We start from the raw sequence: 18,737 nt of genomic DNA, 5'->3' as shown, positions 1-18,737 counted from the left end.
TTGAAAGTCAATAATATGTATACAGAGCTCTAGAGTTTCTATTTTAATGCTAGACCGGTAATGGGTTAATATTAGTAAATTTTATGTTTCGCAATACTCTACCTTCAGGTATTGCATAAATTTTCTCTTAAAATAAATATATAATAGTAGTAGTTTATTAATTTGTATCATGAATCGATTGTGAATATTTGTGTAAATTTATGTTTTTGGACTTATGTATGAAAACAGATATTAAGAATTTTGTTATGTCAAGCAAGAAATAGCTGAAAAGTTTATATTTAATCAATTTATGTTTAATCAATCTATTCAGCTATCTTTCTCTTACAGTTATAACGTTCTTTTTGTTTGGTGTGCTTTACCGAATTACATCGGTTACAAATGTAGAAAATCGGAATAGTATTCATTAATATCCTTTAAAAGAGATTTCTATATTATTACTACATTATTAAACTCTTTAGTAAGAATAAAGTATTCGGATTATAGAATTAAAGGACGTTTACTTGGAACGTAAAATCCTGTAATAGTAAATAGCTAAACTAATTTGTAAGAGTTTTATCTGTTGGTTTCTTATTATTTATTTATAATTTCTAAATATATTTGCATAAATAATATTCTATTCTCGCATTTACAATAGGATACCCTAGATTGATCATTGTTCATACATTCCTATAAAAAAAGTATATGCTATAAACAGTAAGATATTTATTTGTATACATTGAGTACTTTTGCGTTCCTAAATATAAATTAATCGATGGTATCTGCTCATTGATTAAACAAAGCGGATCACAAGGTACTTGTAAAATATTCCCTTTGACTTATAAGTTAAGTACCCGGTCTGTGCTACTTCATTACGGCTAAAATGTTGCTTTTTCTAGATCAATAGATCCAACTTCAGATAAGATAACTTCAAATCTTCCAAGATCTATAATCTGATAAAAACTCGCGTCTACACTTTTTTAATCGTATAATTATTTAAGTGTACACTTCCTTCCAAATTATGTTACAAATTATTAAATTTTTATATACTTCTATTAGTCAAGATAATAGTGCAATGCATGGCATAACGTCTAACAAAAACTTGTACAAAAATATGTAGCATAACTCGTATTTCAAATACATGTGTGATATTCATATTATATAATAGTATATTCTATCGGCCTTTCTTCCTTTTCTTTAACTTGACAGCTATTTCATTTATTGAAAAACAATACAAAACCTGTGAATTATTGAATTTACTGGATTCGTAAGAGCCATAGTTAATTAAAATATACATCCTATAAATTCTGAAACAGTGTTGAAAAGATGCAGAATACAGTAGAATGTTATATTGTTTAAAATGAAATGATGTTCCACACCTACATGAAAACTGAATCGATAAATCCTTACGTAAACACAGGTGCATCTAACAGATGTTAAACAAACTTTTACTTTCTCTACTAAAAATACCATTCAATCCCACACAACATAAAGACTAAATAAAACTCTCTTAAAATTGTCAATTTCCTATGTCTTAGAAATTAAAGTATACCCTAAATGCATAACTTCCACAGTCCCATCTCTACTACAATTCCATTAATTTGTTCCATGAATTGACGAGTTTCACCATTACCACAATACGTCCTAACCGTGACAAAAGCACTAATTTCTTTAAACAATTCCCTGTATACATACTACGTTCTCCTTAACAAACTTCACATTTGCATTCATACAAACATCATATACATATAGACTGCAGATATTTATGCAAGTATAATATGTCGAAGTATGCAAAATTTATGCAACAAAGGCATGTATAAAATGTATGCAAGGAATATGTAAAAAATATGTTTACATATTATTATTTTATTTATTATAATTACATATTGTAATATAATAGTGCACTATACATAATAGTTTTTAACTTACTTTATACGCCGAAAAAGAGCGTCCTACGTCACATGCAGTGACTAATTGTTAATATAATATTAAAACTAATGTTTCGTTGCGATAAAGCTTTAATCTTAAGACGTGTAACTTTTTGTCCGCAATCACGTGATATATTTTTAAAAATTTCTATAACGGAAGTCACTAAGTCTATTGATTCTGTTAGAAGCAATCCCAGTAAACAGTCGAATATGCACGAAATATGCACACAATATGTATTATGCAAAATAAAACACATATTTTCAAAACCTTCCAATGACAAACCAAATTTCTCTCCAAGTCCCATTACTTTACCTACTTTCTACAAAAATATGCATTTGCACAAACATCCACATTTTAATTATATATTATACATCACAAACGTACATAGTATACTCCGCTGTGGGCCATCGACGATCCCCGCGGTGTGACCGTAAAGTCACGCGAAAACACCTGGGAACAGAACGTGTTAAAGTTCGTGGTTAAATTTCGATCAACTAAATCCACCTACAAACTACACTCTCAAATGCATCGACCAATCAAACGAACTCCTCAACGATCCAATACAACAAAGTCCGTCCCGAAAAATCCCTGAAAAAACACGATCGTCCAAGTGCAGGGCAATTATTTGGCGAAAAATATCGAGCGAAATATTCGATTGTCGATCCGTCGAACGTGGACCACAGCGAGGACCGAAGAGGCCGGGTCGCTGATTTTTTCACTGGTCCGGACTGTACCGGGGTACCAGCTACTGTTTCGGGAGCTGCTTCGAGGTATGCACTCGCAAAAAACACGTCAGACTGCTGAAGACCCGGACTCGATGCCGGAGCGAGCAAGACTCGCCGGGCCCCTCTTGGGGGAGGGACAGAGAGGACCCAGCAGGAGGCGGAGGAGGCTGTGGAGGACGCGGGTGCAAGAGGGTCCGGACGAGGACACCCGTTCAGGTGACGAGGACGGGAATAAGAAGGTAGCCAGGAGAAGCCTGACATTGGTGTATAAAGGTAGTTGGAGGGAACGGCGAAACCCCTATGGTAGACCATGAATCGGACGAGGACGGAACGGGTCCTTGGCTCGGTTCCACGCAAGGAATGAGGATGAACGTGAGCCTGTAAGCAGGAACGCATAAGAAGGGGCAACAGGTGGATGGGGTTAGCGGCTTATCCGGCTAACGCCCCAAGTGATATCGCGGTAACTTCGACGTGACGCGCAAAGGGGATGCGCACCGCACCGCACCGCTCCGCTCCGGCGAACCCAGCGTGCCTTCGTGTCGGTTCGTATTTCTTCACAATTTTCGGGCCTGTACAAATGGAGGTGGACTCTATCTCTCGCGGAAATGGGGGCTTGTGAATTATTTTTTGTTTTTCTCTTGCTGCGGGAGAAGCAGAAGTGGTTCAAAGTGGCCGTGTACATTCTGATACGGTAGAGCCTCCCGTATCCGAACAGCTATTATCCGAATACTCTAACACAACGGTGAGCAAACTGCAGCTCCCGAAATTGCTGCGTACAGCGCCTGGTACAGCATTGGGTTTCATTGCTATTTTTCCTAAACTTTTATATTAATAATTTATAGTACAAAGTATAAATACAATGTTAGAATAATATTTTCTGCGGGTTTTGAACGTTCAAAAATGTATGAACGCTACTACATATGGCTCTTATTATCGACAAGCTTGCCCACCCTGAATCTATTATTTAGCACTAGAACTACGAAATATGAACGTGTTTCTACTTCTGTTGTATTGTTCCAAGGGACAGCTTGTTGAGAATATGCACATCGATAAATTAACGAACTTCTTCATTTGTATATTACAATAAAAATTGCACGCAATCTCAGAAAATAAACTACAAATAATTTTTATAACAGTTTACTAACCGATCATTTTGACTACTTTGGTACTTCTAGTGTTAAATGTTCTACTATCCGAATGGTCTGTCATCCGAATATAGTTTCTCCTAGCAACTCATAAACGTTCTCCTGTTGCATATACAGTGAGTTAAAACCGTAGTGCAGTTCTTCAAGATAACTTTATATAAATTAATAGCACATTAATATAATATATACTCTTTAGTACTTCATTATATGTATACGGAAACAATATTCACGTTTAGATACGTTAGCAATTTACCATTCCAAAACAATACAAAAAAAAAACCGAAAATCTCCTGGTCGAAGAAGTACATATTTGCACGTTTAGTGCTTACATACGATGCATACTTTGTTATATTCAATAGAACTCTATGCAGTTATTTATGTTAAAATTAGTTTCATTTCGCTGCCAAAAAAATATAGGATCCATATCAATTTCCTTGATCTATATTTAAATAAATGAAGTTCAATATCAGAAAAGTAATTGTTCTATCTACAATACACACAAATATGTATTTGTCATTATATAAATATTTGAGACTTATTCACTAGTTTGGATTAAATCGGATCAAAGGATTTTAAACATGTATGTACCTACATAAAAATATGGTGAAATTGGTTCTTTACAGAGGAGGCTCTTAGAATTGCTAAGAGATAAGAAATTCGAAATACAATAAATCGTCGATGAGTGTTCAACGGCGCCTCGACAGTGAACATTAAATATTTCATAAACTAGTGATCGGATACGACTGACACAAATATCATTGGCTTCAGAATTCCAAGCTCTATCACTGCGGCAAACCTCATTAAAAAGCCAACGTTATACGCGGGGACCTTTCCTTGTTAGTGTCGAGGAGCCTTCGAATACTCATCGAGAACTACTGTATTTGAATACCTATCCTGTAAATTATAGAAGTTTGTAACAATTAGGTATATTGTATCGAGCTACCGTGTAATTCAACAAAACCTTGATTCTACATATATCTATTCCGATTATTATTACTACGTCGAATCTTTACCACTAGAACTACAGACTACTCTCGATTATCGTCTGGTTTATTCTACACAATTATTGTCCAGACATTATTCACAAAACTGTGGGCGGGGGAGGGGGGGGGGCGTCGTGGAACCTGTCGAGCACATACTTTGTTGCCCCTCCGCTTTTGTTGTCGAGGCTCGGGCTTCGGACAGAAAATAAATTTACGAGGGCCTGAAGCATTTCTGCCTATAAGATTACTGTCCCGGCGCGAACCCGATTTCGGGACTATAATCGAGAGGGGTCTGTACCAAAGATGAACGTGTTTCTATTGTTGTTACGTTAGTAAAAGATATAGCTTCTTGAAAATAAACAAATTGATAAATTAACAAACTTCTTCACTTAGATCAGCGCTGGGCAGCGTAGTGGCACCTCACGCGCCTGTTTCCCCTTCCAACCTTTCTTTCGCACCATGTGCCTTCGTAGAAACAAAGAAGGCCAGATTCTTGTCTCTGTCACTCCATGGTAACGGTGGACGGTGGTGGGGACAAGTTTTAGCTCCCGTGAGCGAACTTTGCCACCGCTGATTTAGATATTGCAATAAAAATTGTGATGAAGTTCAGAAAATGTATTGTTACGACTTTAGGCATTTATAGCACTTTTTAATTTGGAAAATGCAATAAAATAAAGATGTCAATATAGTCTAACATTATTTATCTGTTAAGGTTAACGTAGTAAAGCCTCTAGTACAGAATTCAAACTGAGCTGCATTTCAATTTTATTCCTATAAAAAAGTGTGAATTTGCGTAAACTTCCGCAGTCTAGTTACGACATTTTAATAAATTTTAGAAGTTTGGTGGTTCCAATGTCGATATAGCAAAGTATTAGTCTGAAACTCACTAATTTTACTATTTTTAAAGTTTCCAATAAAAAGAAAATTGTTACAACAAATTTACATAATGATAAACTATTGAAATTCATTTTAAGCGGAAGTAAAATTTCATCTTCAGACACTTCACATACGCAATCTTCATAAAAAGTATATTTAAAAAAGGTTAAACAATCCCAGGTCACCATAATTTTCAATTATTCGATTCCAGATCGCGACCGTCATCGTAGAAAACAAGTTCCGATTCGCACGTCCGCTATGACAATCAACCCAGAAGTAATCACGTATCGCGACGATACCAGGGCGAGGGTACCGAACGGAAAAAGATGAACAAGAATCGAATTCGGCTTCCCGTATGCAAAACGGCAACATCACCACGAATTAATGCTGGCATCGTAAACAGCGGGTTCGAGATCGTTTATCGGGCGGATCAGCTTATCTACCGGGTGGAACAGAGATACGACCGGCGTTGACGTTTCCTGCTCGGGTGTTTCCCGTTAAGACGATAACCTTAATCGTCAGCCGATGTAAAATTCCGCGCGGTCCTACCACCGGGCACCAACACGCGAGTGCCTTCCCTCAAGGAATTCCGAGAATTTATCTCGAGACGAATTTCTGTCGCGTCTTTCTAACGAGCTTACGTAAGATCGAAGAACCAGAAACGGCCCGTGCAGGTCGAGACACAATGTTTTGGGCAATTGAACCGTAGGGACCATTTCGGGGTACTCCTTGCGTCAGCTTCAATAATCCTTTAAATTGCCGCCTCTTCCTATCAAAAAATTTCGCCAGCGCCATTTCGTGGCCGCGGCCCCCTCGCCGTTTGGTCGAACGATCTCTGTTCCTGTTCCACCAACGTATCCGAGGCGCGTAAATTACCGTGTACATCAACCGAGCCTCTTTATTATTTCTTCGAACTTCGTGTTTCATTCCTACCACCTGGATCCGTCAATCTCTATAGGAGCCCTTCGTCTTTTGCACGAGGAGATCTTGTCGGCCTTTCTCGTCCCCCTTTTCCTTAAAAGACCTGAGAATAATATTATTCGTGTTGGTTATTGAAGTACATAATGTGTTACCTATTTCTAAAACACGTTCGAATAATTGTGTGTTATACTATAATAGACATTAATTAGTTAAATATTAAAACACATGTATTATATACTGTGTACCTATAAACGAGCGATTAATATGTGGATTGCATTGAATGTCAAAATAATGCTAGGTGACATGTAGATTATTGATGTAATCGACTAATGATTCGCTAGTTCCACGAATCATAATGTTCGTAAAAGTTGATAATTTTTGTATTGTATATTTGTAAGTATAAAAACGTTAATATTTATGTTTCGAAATGGTTTTCAATTTGGTCTATAACGAAATGTTTAATTATTATATTTGTGTAGTTAAATGTCTGTTATAAAAAACGTAAATAATAAATCGTCATCAAACATATTAAATTACAGATAAACTGTATATTAACACTGGGACTACTGACGACAAATGTATACTTATTTCTATCGGATCGATAAACATGACAAAGTTTTGAATGTATTCAAATTTACAGATTAACTAATTTTTTTATTTTCATCTTGCAATGAAAGTTGTGGAAGATCTAAGAAAATGCATTGTTAGAACTTTTTAATCATCGTTATTAGAATGTACTAGTAATGAGACATTTTTACTGCTTTGGCAGTTCTAGTGTCACATAGCATATACATATTATACATAAAGGGTAATAGATTCTGTTTTAAGCAAAGTATGCATGGAATGTCTGAATAAACGCAATGTCTTCGTTATTTTATTATTTTAAGTTTCTACAATATTGATTGTACATATTATTTGAAACCGCTAGCATAAACATATTTACTTTGAAATAATTAATTACATTATCTATATAGCTAACAAGATTTCTGAAATATAATTCTAGTACATACTGTGTAGTTCTCTTACTCTATGCGTTTAACTGTTTTTTTGTGTATTATTCATAATAAAAAATCGATTTTACTATGCAAAAGTAAACTTTTAAAAACATTAAAGAATTACATTATTTAAACAATGGTAGATTATTTAATTCATTTCAAAAAATTAATTAGATTAATATACACAATATTACTTTAAACGTTTTATAACAATCATATTTAAAATTACTAACACACAAAATCTTAGAAGGACCAAATCAGGAAACCTTATCTTAAGCATCTTGAAATAAATATAGTGAATCATGATATAAATAAATTATATGTCTACTCCTCAGCTTATTCTTCTATTTCGTTGCCATTATGTTTCCGTTATCTTCACACGTATATTTAAATTTCCATTCCCCAAATAAACATTTTTGAACTCTAAAGGTTACAGAAGTTTGAGCGTCTGAAGAGTGCTCACCTTTGGAGAATCGAACTTTTAGAAACTTCACAAAAAGCTAATCAATCGGTCTGATATTTTGATTGAATTCCATTGACAATATTCTAATTATATACGTGAAACATATTAAAAGCTTTTCCGGCTTATTTAAAATTAAACGGCGCTTTCTCTACAACAGAATAATAACCTATAAATTTACAATACAAGTGTAATCTTAAGCCCATTAAAGTAAAAAATATTTTCAATTGACGTAAGAACGTTAATTGTTAATCAATTACTTGCAGTGGAAGACAGTCTTCGTGAATTATTCGAAACCTTGTATACATTTGCAACGTCCAAATTGCACCATGTGCATATTCAAAGTCTGAGGCGTACCCATTCAGTTCCCCAATCATACGGTTCGGCTTCGTTTATCGACGTGATATTTCACTGTTTATTAACGTCAGAACCAGTTCGCAAGTACAACGTCAAAGTAAACTGGTTTCCAATATTTTATATATTTTCCAACACAGTTTCAGTTCCGAATTAACGATCGGGATCCCGATTCAATTTGCTCCGCGATTTGCCAGGAGCGAAAAAATCACGCGAATCCTTCGAAACTTTTCGGTCGCGATAACAAGAATCGGTCGTTGAATAATATATCGGCCAGTGGGCTATCTGTCTCTTTATCGTACATCGATAGAGTGGAATTAAATGTCTTCGCGGTTTACGTTAATCGTACAAAATTCTAATCAGGCTTTATCGAATACATATATGTATCTATATGTATATCAGATGGCCGATATCCGCACACAATAATTGCCTCTCTTCACCGCGCGAGATAATCCGTGGATTGATGCTTCCACGATCACATTACGTAAATTGCTCGTTCTGCTACTAGATGTTCGTTGCCTTCCGACCGTTTTGAAAAAAAAGAGAAAACAGAAACAGGGGGAACGCGATTTCGAATCGTTTGGGAAACAAAAACTATGTAATTCTGCTTAACGATAACGTTACTTCGAAATCACGGGCAATCGTATTCCAAATCATTACGGCTTCCTTTTCCACTGTTTGCAACGGTTTACATACCGAAATTAAGCGTATCCTGTAATATTGAACGAATATAGTTGCTATAAATGATATTTAGATAATGCACGGGGTGTCTTCTATGGAAACGATGCCGTTTTGGTATCTGATGATGAATATAATTCTGGATTTAAAATGGGGTGTCGTAAGTGAATACTTTACCGTTATAAATAAATTAAATGCCCCAGCGATCAAGGTTCCGATCGAATAAACGCTACTTGTGAACTTTTACAATCGATGAATCTCACACTTAATATCTTAATCTCTACTAATTGTAAGAGCTTTACGTTGTTATGTTTATCTTCTTCAAGACGATTTGTCAATTGTGTTATTAATACTATTGTCTTAACGGTTAACGTTCATTGGTTAAGAAGCATTGAACGAAACAACTAACTACAAACATAGGGAGAGCAGATGATATGAAAAGGAAGAAATTTGTTAATTTATAAATTTGTAAATTTTCGGAAGTTTGTCATGTTTATCGACCGATCGAAATACATAGATATGCGTTTATCATCGGTAGTTCTAGTGTTAAAAGATTAACCAAATTATGGTACATATAAGGTGTACGAATAAGTAATCTATTAGTTCTTATCCAGTTATTTCACTTATTTTAACCCGTTAAGGACCAAGCAGCATAATATTACGATTTTCAAAGATAAGCTTTTTACACTTTACAAAATTACGTATCTATACATATACATATAGGTGGGAGAAGGGAAATAGTGGCGTAAAAATTATATTATACATATAAGGTTTTATATTATAAAGTACAGAAAATCTTGTTGGAGGAATGGAAATGATTTTGAACAAAATTTAGAACATACTTTAATCTTGAATTGTATTATATACATATATTAGGTGTACCTATAAATAACCCACTATGTTTTTAAATTATGAAACAGTACATTTGAAATTGAAAATATCTTTTCGACTTTCAGCTAAGAAAAAATTAGATATAGGATGCTAGAATACAGTTAACCCATTAAGGACTAATGAATAATAAATAATACAAATTTAATGCAAAATTTATTATGCCATTCTTTGTCAGTCAAAAATACCGTATTGAAATCAGTTATTTAACATTGTTTGTATAAAAGGCAATTACAAGGATTTGCTTAATACTTTTTTCGTCACTATTTCTCTTCTTCCACCTACATGTATATGTATAGGTATGTAATTTTGTAAAGTGTAAAAAAGCATATCTTTGAAAATCGTAATATGATACTACTGGATAAGAAATAATAGATTACTTATTGGTACACCTAATATATGTACTATAATTTAGTTAGTCTATTAACACTAGACCTACCTACGATAAACGCATATCTATTTCGATCTGTCGATAAACATGACAAATTTTCGAAAATTTACAAATTTCTTCCTTTTCGTATCGGAATAAAAGTTGCGAAAGTCCTGAGAAAATACGACGTATTTACTAAACTTTCTTTCCGACACAGAATTACCTTCACGGTCACAATCCGACCCTACCATCCTCACGGTTCGAGACACCCCGTATAAATGACCCAAGCGTCCGAACACGCAACGTAATCTTCCAAAGAAATCCTGTCAGAAAGAGTTCCATCGATACGTTCATTCCAGAATTCTGTCCTTACGGAAACCATCGTCATGAATCTACGATACTAAAGCATCCTGGATATTCCCTTCGCAAGCAAGCGATCAACGGTGCAATTACTATACCTCATCCAACGAGTCGAGCCCAGTGACTATAAACAAAGGTGGGTGATGACCATTTAGGTAGAACAGAGACAGTTGCCAGCCAATTGCTTGGCCTTACGAGAGAAGGACCCCAACTGTACCACTTCGATTTTATCGATCTTTTGTAGGACAATAGAATATACATATATTTCTAATGATATGTCTGAAATATTAACCGTAATTACTTGATAGTTTTGAAGTTAATAATTAATTAAAGTCGCATACCTATTTATACATATATGTAGGTACTATGAATATAGGTATTTATTTGTGAAATCCACGATGGCGAAGTGACTTGTTGCGTGAAAATTAATTAGTACAAAAAAATTAAGTATTTTTATACAATAATATCAGATACCTATACTCATAGCACATATACAGGGTGTCCCATTTAAATCGATCCACTCGAATATCTCTAAAATTATTTGTGATACCGAAAAGTGTTTCAAACAACAGTTGAATGGTATCGAATGGAAGATAATTTGATGTGAATACTTTTGTTTGTAGGTGCAAAGCATAAAGGACATGTGAAGGTTAACTTTATTTTTTTAAATGGAAACATTTTTTTAATGCGTCGATCGATGCAGCTCGTTATTCCCTGTACACGATTATTAACCTATTTATACCGAGAAACTCAGTATAAATAATTATTAACCTATTTATACAGAGAAACCTAGTATAAATAGGTTAATAATTTTTTACAGGGAATAACGAGCTGCATCGACCGATGCATTAAGAAATATATGGTTCCATTTAAAAAAATAAAGTTGACCTTTACATGTCCTCTACGCTTTGCACCTACAAAAAAAACTATTCACATCAAATTATCTTCCATTCGATACCATTCAACTGTTGTTTGAAACACTTTTCGGTATCACAAATAATTTTAGAGATATTCGAGTGGATCGATTTAAATGGAACACCCTGTATAACTAGATATGTAACTTTAATTAATTATACCGTCGCAACTATCAAGTAACTACGGCTAATATTTCACTCGTATCATTAGAAATATGTGTTCTATTATCCTACAAAAGATCGATAAAATCAAAGTGAAACAGTTGGGATCCTTTCCTTGTTAGCATGCTAATATTTCGGTTATTCTTACTGACTCGTTCAAATTGAACGGACGATATGATAGTTTCTGCATGATGTACGTCTAAATATCAACGTTATCATAAATATTAATGAGATATTCACATGTTATTCAATGGAGAGAGATAGCGGATGCAGAAAGATAGGGGCGAAGAATGGCCGGGGAAAAATGCGAAAAGTTGTGCCCGCGTTTGACGTATCGGCTTCAGAGGCCGGATAGATGGATTACAATCATTCCGGTAGCTGGGGTGGTCAAATACCGTGACCGTGCGTGTCTCAAAGCTATCCTTGGACGTACGTATACACGCACTTTCGAACGCACACGTGGCCCCTCGTAACGCGGACGACGTACGCTCCTGCGTGCACAATACGGAGCGACAAGGACGCGTCTTTGGGCAACGGAATGTGTGCTTTTCGCTGGCGGAATTTTGGGCACATCACGAATGTGTATCTGTTATCTCGATATCCACGGGCTCGTTTGGCTGTCGTGTTGATTAGAAGACACTCGGCTGTATACATGGTGTTCTTTAAATTTCCTTGATTATACCGGTCTTCCTCGGGATTAAAGGTACGTTTCCACGTGACCGTAAAAGTCACGGCTTTTGTTATCGAGACACTTTATGACAATGTAAACCAAGGTCACGATAACGCGAGATCTAGTCTTCACAACGACAAAAGTCATAACTAGACTGCGGAAGTTTATGCGAAATCAAAATTTTTGGTAATGATATCTAAAAAATTAAATTGGAGCAGAATTTTGAATTGTTTATTACAGTATTAGAGACATTACTACGTTAATAATAACATATAAATAGTATGAAATTGTATTAAAACGTTTATTCTAGTGTATTTTCCAAGTTAAAAAATGCTATAAATGCATAAACATCCACAGTCTAGACTCATAGCATTTAGTGTCACAACCGTAAAAGTCACGATTTGCTGTCACGTGAGGATGTACCTTAAGTGAACCCTTTAAATGCCACGAAAAAAGTGAGGTTATTGTACGGTACGAGTATTCTTAACGCATTAGCTACTGGCTGCTATTTAATAGGTGTATTAGATCCAACGATCGAAAGCCAAGGAACTATTATTGAACAGTGTATTCACAGTAGAAAATTACATTCATGAAAAACAGCAAGAACTCTAATAATGTGACGCAACAATTTCTTCTTTAACTCTGATATCTAAGGGCAAATTAAGAGGCTTCTTATCTATAAGTACTGAAATTGAAGTCTATTAATAGGCTACTGATCAGTAAGGCGTTAACACTTCAAGTGCACATGTCCTAAATGTTCTTAGAAGCGCACATGGGGAACAAGTAACCCCAAGTGATTTCAAACTCGAAATATTTCCTAAACTATGAATTTTGCGAAATAAGTTGTAGACGTTTTTTTTTCAAGTTTAGTACTTTCAGGTAAAATAATAGACATTAACGAACAAATAAATTAAAGTAATAAAAATGAGGTTTAAAGTGAGGATTCTTGAAAAAATCGAGTTTTAGGTCAAACTTTCGACTGGACTCTTTTATCCCCCCCCCGCCCCGCTTCCCCGATGCATTCAAAATGTTATGAAGAATCTGTTACTTCTAAAAGGATGTACACATTGTTTGATTCTATTAACGCAGAATGATATTGATTTATACTATTTCGAATTCAATCGTATTAACCCATTAATACCGACTTTGTTTTTCTACATCCAATCTTCGAATGATTAATTATTGGACAACTACTGCCACTTGGCACTGTAGAAAGAAGTTATAAAGATTGTAGAATTAGTGTTTGTTGTAGAAAGGTAGGTGTTGAACAAATCAACTTTCATGTTAATGTGATTGTTCATAGGGCGTAACAATAAGTAGAAACGATAAGAAAGGAATAGTCTAGTCAATCGAATTGTATTGGATAGTATGTGAATTTGAGGATTGTTCAAACTTTATTTTTTTCGAAAACTAAACCTTGAATGAAAAAACGCTACTTCGTATTTTCGATTAATTTTTTCACGAGGAATTACCGCAAATGCATTTGTAGCATCAATATTATCGCACCCTGAACAATAACTAAAAGCGGATTTTATGCCTTTGAAACACTGTAAAATAACAACTTTAATTCAGTGTAACATAGACTACATTTTCCTCCTTATGTAGCACGATCATTCACTGAGGTGATATGTTTTTATTTAATTTCTGTTTTCTATGGGAATGTTTCAAATAAGATTTATTTTTTTATAAAATTGAGAGGAAACATTTACTTCCTTTGCAACTTATAGTTATCCATGTTTCATGTCACAGTATCTACGACATGTAGTAGAAATAGAAGTTTGATCAAGTCGATAGTTTGTTTTCAGCGGCATATTGAAGTAAAACACTTATAAAAACGTGAAAGTGGGAGAACTAAACATCACGGCAACTCTTGTATAATTATATACTGTACTTCAAATTTTCACACAGTTCTTAAGACAATATTTAAAATTTACAACCTCTAATCAAAGATGTAATCTGATCAAGAATCTAAATCTATCGATCCATCAAAGAATTAACAATCTTGAACATTCATGGCACATTCAGGTGTGTAAAAGACGTTAAAATAAAAACGTTAACAAAGGCTCAATAAAACATTTATTTTAAACGTAACCTCTCGAAATTTCTGTTTAATCCTTTCCGACCTGAATTATGTCTTTCAAATCAAAAGTATTTTCTTGTACATAGTTATTCCTTGAATGTCAAGAAAACAGAACAATTAAAAAAAGAGGTATACAAGAAATGGGTCTTAAACAAAAACGAACTTTCACTAAACAATTTCCAAATATTATTTTCGAGAATGTACCTATCTAATTGCAAAAAGTTAAACTGCATGATACGATGTCATATTGAATCTTCAGGCTCATAATATTAGTTATAAAAGTGAAGTAAGTTAATGATTCCAAATAGTATCCTACGGTCGCAGAGGGTACATTTTAAGTTCAACAGAATATTATATATAATTACTAATGAAGACAAATAGACACGAGGAAAAAAGTAATGTCCTTCTTAGAGTAAGTAAAACTATTAATTTTTATTCTTTCAAACTAAGTAACATTATTATGGAAAATAAGACAACTGTCGCGTAGTGTGTCAAATCTATTTCGTATTTTTGAAAAATGAATTACTTGTAATATAGATTATTATGTTTACAAACCATCCAAAATTAGCCTGAAATATTTTTAAAAGCTTCATTAGCAAATTCTGGCAACGCACAGGTACGTCAATTCACACTGCAAGCAACTATACATATAATGTTCGCACGCCAGGGTGCACTATCAATTATGAATTCGCCCTAACGATCAAGGGAGGAGTTGTAATCTATTTACACACGAAAACTAGACCCGCCGTGTTATATGTATATTGCCCTGCCCCGGGCGTCTTCCCCTCCATTTTTAACAGCGGAAGTCAAACGCCTGTTACACCGTACCCGAATTGTAGGAGGGGAAGGACCAAGCCGAACGTTCGGTAAACACTCCTCTATAATACCTCTAAAACCCCGGCCAGTATTCTGTCCTCTCGTGTTTGTTAAGGAAAAATCATTGTTCGCGAACTCCGCGAGGAACGATTATGCCAAGGGAAGAAATCTCACGACACCACAGCAGATCGGGTAACAGCATTATGGAATTACTTTTGATCCGACAGTTTGCTTTACACCGATGCAGGAATACTTCAAGGCTTATGCGTTTTCTTGAAGCATGAAAGTATGCGAAAAATGAATCAAAGCACGAAAAATATATTTCCAGCTGCTTCTGATGTATGGAATTCAGTGAGAAAAGTGTTGTATGGAGAACGTGGACTTATTGGAGAGAATATCCATTGTTATATTAGAACTTGTGTTTTAAAATTATCACTGTCAAGTGTTTACAATATTTATACGCTTCAAAGGTACAACTTCAAAATTCTTTCGAAGTACAATGTGTGATCAAATTATTATTAGAGCGATCTACATAAATTGACGATTTCATGATTTTAACTGTATTTTTTATAATTACATAGGCTAAGTTTAATTGTGGTGTTTATTCCAGTAGACAATTGTTAAATAAAACATATCCAGTGAAAAAACCTATTGTGATTTTATTTCTACACAAATACAAAAAAACAAATCTTCGTATTGTGGTTCTTATAATTTGATCACCCACTATAATAGTTGGTAACGGATGGACTCGTAAATGTATGTATAGTGCGGAACGTAATAAAATAAAAAGCTGAAAGAAAGTTTAATAAAACTTGTATTTAGAACAATTCTCAAAACGTTTAACTGAGAATATAATCTTTAATTTAATTGACGTTTTATATTCAGTTAACAGGAAATAATAATCGATTACCATTCATACCTATAGTGCTAGGACCCTGTATATTTACAGAGACGAATGAAATTTCTGACTACTGCAATTTATTTGAATTGTAGGAACTTTAATCTTCCCCCCGCCTTAAAAACAATTGAAGGATGTTTATGGTAAATAATTTTTGTATCTGGTATACATAAGAATGAATAAGAATTCTTCATATTTCTCAATTATAACAAGGACAACAGAGTCGTAACATATTCAAACGGCCATTTATTTTCCACGAATCTAATGTAATAATCTTGAAACGATCAAAATGTCCATGAAGATCTGCAATCTACTTATAAAGCAAATACTAATCTGTTCTTCCAGTGGGTAACAATATTCTTTTTCTAAATTCACATCTATAAAATTATTACAATAAAATACCTCGGACTAATTATTAATATTTACAATATTCAAGTATTTGGAAATATACATTAAATGTTTTTATGCGACGGCAGTCGATAATGGCTAAATGGAAACAATAATACGTACACGATTTTATAAAGACAGAGAATGCAACGGGCTCAGGAATGAAAATCAGAAGTTTCCGACGATCAAAAGATCGACTGGTCAATGGAGATACGGTCTTATTACACTGAATGCCAGAACGTGAACGTGGTCGTGGCACAGGAAGAAGGCAGGGGCACATCCGTATCGTGGTCAGAACCCGTGACCCCCCGGTACGTACACGTGTAAAGGTACGTATGCCCCGTCCACGCAACACATACGATCCGCGGTTTTACCAAGGATTATCTCCCAACCCTCTCTTCACCAACGCCCCGGTTAACTCTCGGAAATTTTAGAACGTTCAATGTGGACGTTCAACGGTCTTGACTTTCCACGCCGACCCTTCCAGAGAATGATACGCTCTGAACACTCGATCGGTGTGACTTTTTACTTGGAAATACACTTCAAATGTCATTATTTTAAATGTTATTTTGTTAGAAGTTTCTAAATGATACCGAATATTGAATAAAATTTTGAATCTACTGCCTTATTTTACTAGAAGTGGGCTCCTATAAGTTGAGGCATAAAGAAAGTAATTATTTATTATACTTGCACTCTAATTTTTTTACATTTTTCGTGATTAACATTCATAGAAGATTCAGTTATTAACTAGAATTGTATATTACTATTTTGAGACTAATCTTTGCTTCAAATAACAAATTGTTGGTGAATAATGAAACGCAATACTGTATTATCGCAAATTATACAATTTGACTAAGCAAGTATTCGAATAGATTATACATTATATTCTGTTTCATTAATTCTTATTACTCTCGAATATCTTATTTTGAAGTATCATTAATATCTGTTAATAATACAGCAGTATTTTCTGAACTAGAGTTACAAAAATTAAAGTACAAACTTACATGCTATTGATATTATAGAATATATATTATCAAAATAAGGTGTATTAACGTGCTGTTTATAAAGTGCTACTTATTCATAATACATATATCAATTTTTCAATAAGATAATCATAATGGCACTAGTTTTTCTTTTTTCCAGAATCTTACAAAATCATTTGTCTCATTGAACATTCTGAGATGTGGCAGAAAGTGGCAAATTGATATCGTGGAATTAACTAGGCGATGAGCTGAAAGTGCTCAAGAGGGCAGAAGTTGGTAGGGTAGCAAATTGGCTGTGTAATGTAAGGGGTTGCTCCTCGACAACGCTATCCGCAGATGTGAACTTAGTTGTTACGAATGCGATCATACAAATTAGTGCATTAGTAGAATCGTTACTCCAATGTATACAATTTCGACAAGAAAGAAAATACTAAAACCAGCTACCTTGTACAATTAATAACAATTATTAAAATATAATTATACGTATAATTCACCTGTACTTGATCCGTCTTCGTGTTAGCAGCCATCCATGCCTCTACAAACGTGTCCATAGCGCTCTGAAAATCCATTCCACCGTAGAGAGTCTCTTAATAATTGTCCCGGGACTCGGAAGTCGCCGCCATTTTTAAAATCACACTATAATCACCTATTGCTTCGATTGATTCTCACCGGATTTTTATCAGTTCCTACGTGTCATGGATCGGCGAACGAAGTTTCTTTAATTTTTTGTTTTCAATACACTTCCTTACGAATACGAATGCAAATCGCTCAGCGTGTCGCGGGTCACAGCCATACTTCAATAAACAGGATTCATACCTTTTGTTCTCTACGCCCTAGAAATTATTGCAGTCGATCCGGTAATATCATGCATAAATCGAGTTCATGCACTTCGATTTCGAGTTTTCATAGTTCTGGCACACTCGACGACCATATATCGTGACCAAAGTTACTGTTCGGATCTCGTTATCGCGATATTTCTCGTTATTAAGAACGAATCAAACGGATATCGATCGTAAGAATCGATGAGATCGCCGGCTTTGGGATATGGCTTTGCACACACGTGTCCCCGGAACGATCCTACTGGGTCTTCGATACTTGACTAAAACGGACCCCCAAGTGTAACTCGATTCCGCACTAAACATACGAAACTAATATTAATTGTACAAC

General features: G+C 34.8%; 1 protein-coding gene across 1 annotated transcript in view; it reads right to left on the bottom strand.

Moving 5' to 3' along the window:
* The window catches only part of LOC107193549, a 108,778-nt gene extending 90,624 nt beyond the window's left edge, over window positions 1–18,154 (bottom strand). Inside the window, exon 1 of the mRNA XM_015583018.1 lies at window positions 18,065–18,154. Within this exon, the coding sequence (XP_015438504.1) occupies window positions 18,065–18,139 (75 nt within the window). The 5' untranslated portion in view covers window positions 18,140–18,154. The remainder of the gene's footprint in view (window positions 1–18,064) is intronic.
* Between the last annotated feature and the right edge of the window lie 583 nt (window positions 18,155–18,737).

This window comes from Dufourea novaeangliae, unplaced genomic scaffold, assembly GCF_001272555.1.
Source record: "Dufourea novaeangliae isolate 0120121106 unplaced genomic scaffold, ASM127255v1 scaffold6, whole genome shotgun sequence".
Taxonomy (NCBI): Eukaryota; Metazoa; Arthropoda; class Insecta; order Hymenoptera; family Halictidae; genus Dufourea; species Dufourea novaeangliae.
This window is presented reverse-complemented; position numbering and strand designations above follow the sequence as displayed.